The sequence below is a fragment of the Triticum urartu genome, unplaced genomic scaffold (assembly GCF_003073215.2).
Source record: "Triticum urartu cultivar G1812 unplaced genomic scaffold, Tu2.1 TuUngrouped_contig_4576, whole genome shotgun sequence".
NCBI classification, from domain to species: domain Eukaryota; kingdom Viridiplantae; phylum Streptophyta; class Magnoliopsida; order Poales; family Poaceae; genus Triticum; species Triticum urartu.
In genome coordinates, this window is record NW_024115175.1 from 1 (window position 1) to 6,154 (window position 6,154).

General features: G+C 40.1%; 1 protein-coding gene across 1 annotated transcript; it reads right to left on the minus strand.

Annotated features, from left to right (window-relative positions):
* Positions 1-805: 805 nt before the first annotated feature.
* On the minus strand, positions 806-6,148 carry LOC125528023. The gene is made up of 6 exons (XM_048692540.1): positions 5,801-6,148; positions 5,143-5,184; positions 3,970-4,205; positions 2,420-2,456; positions 1,519-1,576; positions 806-1,259 (listed from the first exon to the last, which is right to left on the minus strand). The coding sequence occupies exons 1-6, from the start codon at positions 5,924-5,926 to the stop codon at positions 1,180-1,182; spliced, it is 579 nt and encodes a 192-aa protein (XP_048548497.1). The 5' UTR covers positions 5,927-6,148; the 3' UTR covers positions 806-1,179.
* Positions 6,149-6,154: the final 6 nt, after the last annotated feature.

Here is a 6,154-nt window from a genome sequence, read left to right on the forward strand (position 1 = left end):
GGCGGAGGAGGGTGGCCGGGAGGAGGCGCTGCATCCTCGCGGTGGTGGGACGACTAGCGGGGGGTCTGCTGATCTGTTCTGTGTGCCATACGAACAATTGCATGTCAGTCAAGAACTCAAGATACTTGTGACGGACACCACAACGATTGCATTTCGTCATGAACTGATGAGTGATGATCAGTGGGTCGCCTTCCAGACTGAACCAATAGTATTTTCTGCATTACAGTTCTCTAAAAGATGTTTCGTTGCTGCATAGCAACTCAGTTGTGGTATATACAAATTCTCCTTACTCAGTATATACTCCTTCGGTTCACAAATACTGTAAGGCCTCCTTTGATTCATAGGATAGGAATGTTATAGGAATAGGAAAATTATAGGAAGTGAGATGACATGTATCTCAATTCCTGTAGAGAAAGAGATATCATTTGATGCATAGGATAGGAATTTTTTCATTGAGTCTTAGCTAATGTTTTTTTTTCTTCAAAATGTAAAGGATTGATTCCTATCCTACATATGAATAGGAAACCATTCCTACAAACCAAAGGGCTTCAAAGGAAAATTTCCTATGCAAATCCTATCCTATAAAAATCCTATGAGATTCCTACAAACCAAAGGAGGCCAAGATGTTCTATAACTTTTTTCTGAATTGAATGCATATGGACATATGTTAATGTGTTTGTTCGCTCATTTCAGTTTATATGTCGTTCATATTGAAATATTCAAAACATCTTATATTTAGAACTCAGAGGGAGTACAATTTTACAACGTGCTGCACCGCTCGGATGAAATAATAAACACCCTGCTATGTACCAACAATTTTTTTTCAATCAGTTGTTCAGTTTCCACCCAATTAGACACCAACCATCAGGTGTACGGCACTGGGATGCATATTCCTCAGGTGGCAACAAAAAATGTTGGCTCCTTAACCAGTTTATGGTCAAGTCACTAGCTATAGAAACATATCTTTTGTATCTTTGTCGACAATATCCTACTTCTACATCAGGGACGTGTGCTCCCACCAACAAACTCACGTATAAAATTGCGCTACAGGACCGCAAGTCCGCAAGAGCCAGAGAAATTTTTTGTTTGTCATCCACCTGATGGCATGGCCTGCTGATTGCGTGCAGGGCTGTAACAACTGGCGCAAGTCTTCACTGGAAGCTCCAATAGACAAACGCATCAACTTGAATTATTTTTCCTCTCCAGTTTTATTGCCTCGTATGATTTGACAACCTCCTTGAACTCTTCTTCAGCAGTCTCTGCACATAATAAAATGTAAGGGTCTGTCTAGGACACATCTAGATGTGACATAGTTATGTCACATCTAAGCTGATATTCACTTTGTTTGTGGTCTATTTTTTTTGTCTTTGTTTTTTTTTTGTTTCTTGTTGCTGCATTATGTATTTGTGGGAGCTTAGATGTGAATTAGTCAAACTGAAAATGTAAATGGTATTAGTAACTACTAAAACCACAAACAATTGCGTATGAAGAAACATGCTGTCCGTGAAGACCACAAACCTCTATTATCTTGATTTTGATCAGGGTGGACCTCCATTGCTTTTGTTCTAAAAGCACTCTGCATATGATGCCCCAAAGTCAGAAAACAAAACAACCTTGGTCAGGCCTGACACACATACCAAAAAATACTAACATTTCACACTGACAACAATCCTAACATTTTGATGTGTGGAGGTCTAGAGCAACGAATGTGTCCTTCCGATTTTTCCAGCCTACTAACTAGTAATACAAGATGCTTTCAATTCTTGATTTTGTGAAAGAACCATTTTTTATCAAAACATTCGCCAATGTAACCACCAATATTTCCAAATACTTCTCAACCCAACAAAATACTTAAGGATATACCACTTCTTAAGAATTTCTAGTAGGATACAAAGAAATGCGAGGAGAAAACAGAATTGGCACACAAATGCTTATCCTCATTCAGAAAAATGGTGAAAAATACTTATCCACATGGTTTTTAAGTCATCCTACTATCAGCTCTCCTCAGAAACCACCTGAATACATTAATATGTGACTGCAAAGCACTTAAAACATTAACTGATTGCTTGCTTCACCCAAAGGAATAGCAATCGAAAAATTGGAGAGATAATTTGGGTTTTCATCGAAGGTTGCTTATCTTGAGTTCTTGATAAAACACTTGAAAACAAGTGTTTGAACAAACATCAAAGTTCTTAAAGTGAATCCCATGGAAACCCCTTGTTGTCTAATGAAAATTAATTTGGCATGACAGTTTCCTTAAGGGTCTTAAGGTTAGCTTAGATATTTAATCAGCGATGCATGATCAACATAAAAAGATCAACCCCGACTTAATATAGAAGACGATCATGTTAGGTGGGACAAGTTCAAAGTAAACTGAACAGAGGGCTGGAGGGACAATAGGATGACAGGATTGCAATACCTTTACTTCTGCATCTGTGTATGGAGTCCCTCGTGATCTATAAAGAAATAACATGGCTTGTCACAAAAAGAAGTATAACTCTGGATAACATCATCATGTTCATAATTATAATTAATAAATAACAAGTTTGGTGTTATAGATGCTTTTCAAAGTACTTCAGTTAATATTTTCTTAAGATTGTAACAAACTGGGAACCTCTTTGTTTGAGCAACAAGATAAATATTTTACACAGCACAGCACAGCAATGCAATAATGATCCTGACACCTGATGTCGGACGGCTGCAAGTTGCTTCGTGATGTACCCTGTCAACTTGCTACTACCAAAGGTTCATTAAGGTATGCGGTCCGTGACTCGTAAAAATTGGCATTACTGAAGCAAATTATGAGAGCTTATTTTCTTAAAACAAGTGATCATAGGAGTCAATTCCAAAAAGATCATATTGATGAAACAAAATGAGAGAAGTGCATATTTCAACCCCGAACTTTTGCCCTAGTCTAATTTACAACCCTGAACTCAAATACCATCTAAATTACAACCCCCAACTCTTAAAACCGGTCATAATTCAACCCTTCTCTCCCTGTTGACCGTTTTTGACCTAGTTGACCGGATTTTGACCCGTTGACTAGTCAACAGTAAATTTTAAAAAATAAAAAATATATAAATCACAAATAATTTATTTTTTTCACAAGGTGAACAGTAAATTTTAGAAATTCAAAAAATAATTTTGATTTTTTCTCCTTCTGAACAGTAAATTCAAAAAACAAAAAAATTAAAAAAAAGAATATTTTTTCCATGGAAGATGTATCAATGTGTGAGGTCCGTGCCAATTTTCATCGTGTTCGGACATCTAAGTAGCTCTCAGCCAAAAAAACAAAATCAGCCCGAACAGTCACGACAGTTAACTGTTTCACAGACTCCACATTTGTCTTTTTTTTGAGAGCTACTCAAATGTCCAAACAAGCTAAAAAATTGTAACTTAAAAAAAATACTATTCACCATGTGAAAAAAAATAAGAAATAGATTTTTTTTTAATTTACTATTCACCTAGTCAACGGGTCAAAACCGGTCAACTTGGTCAAAACCGGTCAAGAGGTAGTGAAGGGTTGAATCCTGACCGGTTTTGAGAGTTGGGGGTTGTAATTTAGACGGTATTGAAGTTCGGGGTTGTAAATTAGACTAGGGCAAGAGTTCAGGGTTGAAATATGTACTTCTCTCAAACAAAATAATTGATCATCTAACTGACGTATAAGCCAGAACATAGCACACATAACTAAGGAAGTCAAGTCAATGGATGTTCATATGAAATGCTCTATAGAACTTGCAAATCTACCAAATGCATCATCTCCCTTTACAGTCTGAGGCTCTCATTCAAGTGCACAACGAGTCAACTGATCACTAATAAACACGCATTCCACTTTTAATCCTGTGTAAGGCTACAAAATAAGTCTCTCGCAAAGGTATGACCATGAAGAACCGGCAACCATGCCATAAGCAGATTGAAAGATGAACAGAAATATACAGTCAGAGGTTTAAATAGGCATGGAAATACCTATCAAGACCAAGAACGGTGTAATGATGCGACATAGGATAACCCCTAGGCCCTGCCGGAGTATATGTCCGTTTATTTTTCTTTTCCGAGTTAGGCGTATCTGTCTGCCAATACCAGTCATCCCGCGGGATGTAATTATATCCACCTGGGGGGCCATTCTCCTTCCAACTTTCATAACTATTCCTGAATTTGTTCCTCTCTCGGTTGAAAACACTTTGCATGTGCCTTATTCTTTGCTGGCCAAAATAACAAAAAATCAGCATACTGAAGGAGTAAACGGAGAAAGTAACTCTTAGGGCAATGTTCGAGAAACTAAAATTTGGGGTTAGGAAAGAAGTTACTAATTTAGCACAACGCAATTTCTCATGGATTCACATTACATTTACCGCAGGCAATGTTCTGAGGCAACATATATATATATATATATATATATATATATATCGAGCATAATTTCAAAAATTCTAAGTTCTAAAAAGGTAAATAGTGTAAACAGTTCAATTCCTGCTGCATACGTTGATAATATCGTCTCCTAGCATCGTCACTAAAAGTTCCACCGGTGGATCTTTTACTTGTCTTCCTCCAGGATGATGTTGTCTGCACCTTATTCAGCTTTTGATGGAAGAGCAGCAGGAAAAAGGAGCATATAAATAAACACTTAGAAGTCAAAAGGCAACGAAAACTGAGCGTATAACTGAGTACAGGATGATAAATTCGTCATCCCCTATTGGTTCTCCCTATGTCTTCAAAGTATAGTTCACATTGGACTAATAACTGAACCAATGTAATTCTGGCAATACAAAAGTGAGTTTAGAGAGAGCATGGCAGTTTTCTTCCTGTGGAAACCGCTAGATGGTCTATCTTAGTACTAGCATAAGCCAAAGACAATGACGAGAGGCTAGCCTTGGCAAAATCTTAAACACCAAACAGTACTAAATTTTAGAGAGCAAGATAATGATTCTCATCAGACCATTACATCGACCTAATGATCCTTCTGCTATTTCCCATAAAAAACAACGAACTACAAAACATAGTATTGCTGAAGCCTCTAGACATAAAACATAAATTTGGGGTAAACAAGCTAACAACCGCCAATCATGATGATCTAAAATGCCGTTTCCGACAGTTTAGAAGGGGCAAATCGAAGAAGAAATTAACACTGACTTAGAAAGGTACCTGAGTGTAGAACCAATCAACACTTTTACGAACATGACCAACCTGTCACAGAGGAAAATACAAATAAAAATGTCGATCAAATGAAATGTAGCAGAAGATACTAAAATACCTTTTATCTTCGAGCAAGTTGAATATCACAAAGATAACAAAGAGGCCAAGCAATTGCCAGTAACCTCGTATTACTGACAGGTCGTAGCAACACACCTCGCACGCAAGACAGGGAGTGTGGCAGTGCAGTCCTAAGCATAGCATCTACCCTTTTGCAGTGCTCGTGTAATCTCAAGAGGAGGGCCTCGCTTTGGATCAACAGAGCGAGCAGTGTGGGGTGGTTCAAGAGCATTACTAACAGGATTCAAGTCAAGTGCCATGTATTTCAAACCACAGGAGGTTGTAAATAGCATAAGAAACGCTCGATCCTTCAGAATAGCAGCGGTGCTTTCCGCAACAGAGTTGATGCGGAATTGTGAATGGTACAGCAGATTGCAGTTAAGCCAGAACTAAATGGAGCAAATCGTCGTGGAAGCCGTAATACTAAACGAGCAAGCGAGGCTGATGATCACGCACACCGCGATTATTACAAGCCAGAACTAAACGTACCAAGCTAGAACAACGTAACAGGGAAAGCACTCAGGACGGAGAGAAAGGCGGGGTTGCTCACCGCGAGGGTTGCGGTGGCGGCGCCGACGAGGCCAAAGACGAGCAGCCCCCAGGCCTTGGAGGGCCGCTCCTCCTGACCCGTCCCAGCGCCCTCGGATTTCCCCTCCTGCGACTGCGAGGAGGACATCTCCTCCTCCGCGGATTCCTATCTCCCGATTCGAGCTCGACGCCGGGGGGCGCGGGAGGCCAGGCTCATGCTTTCCCGGATCAAACCCCTCTGCCGCTTCGGTTAGCCTCTCCGCCGGGTTCTGCCGTGCTGCGGCGACCGGCGACCGGCGACCTCGGGGCGGGGTGGGGGGAGGACGATTCGGAGTTGGATTGGTGGGCGGTGCGGGGAGACGGCCGGCGAGGGGGG

What these genes read in the sequence shown, in the direction of transcription:
- LOC125528023 (XM_048692540.1), bottom strand. Translation starts at nt 5,926, where the DNA reads ATGTCCTCCTCGCAGTCGCAGGAGGGGAAATCCGAGGGCGCTGGGACG. An exon ending in CCGCCACCGCAACCCTCGCG is followed by an intron (nt 5,185 to 5,800) that starts GTGAGCAACCCC and finishes CCTCTGTGACAG; the next exon opens with GTTGGTCATGTTCGTAAAAG. An exon ending in ACACAGATGCAGAAGTAAAG is followed by an intron (nt 1,577 to 2,419) that starts GTATTGCAATCC and finishes CATCATATGCAG; the next exon opens with AGTGCTTTTAGAACAAAAGC.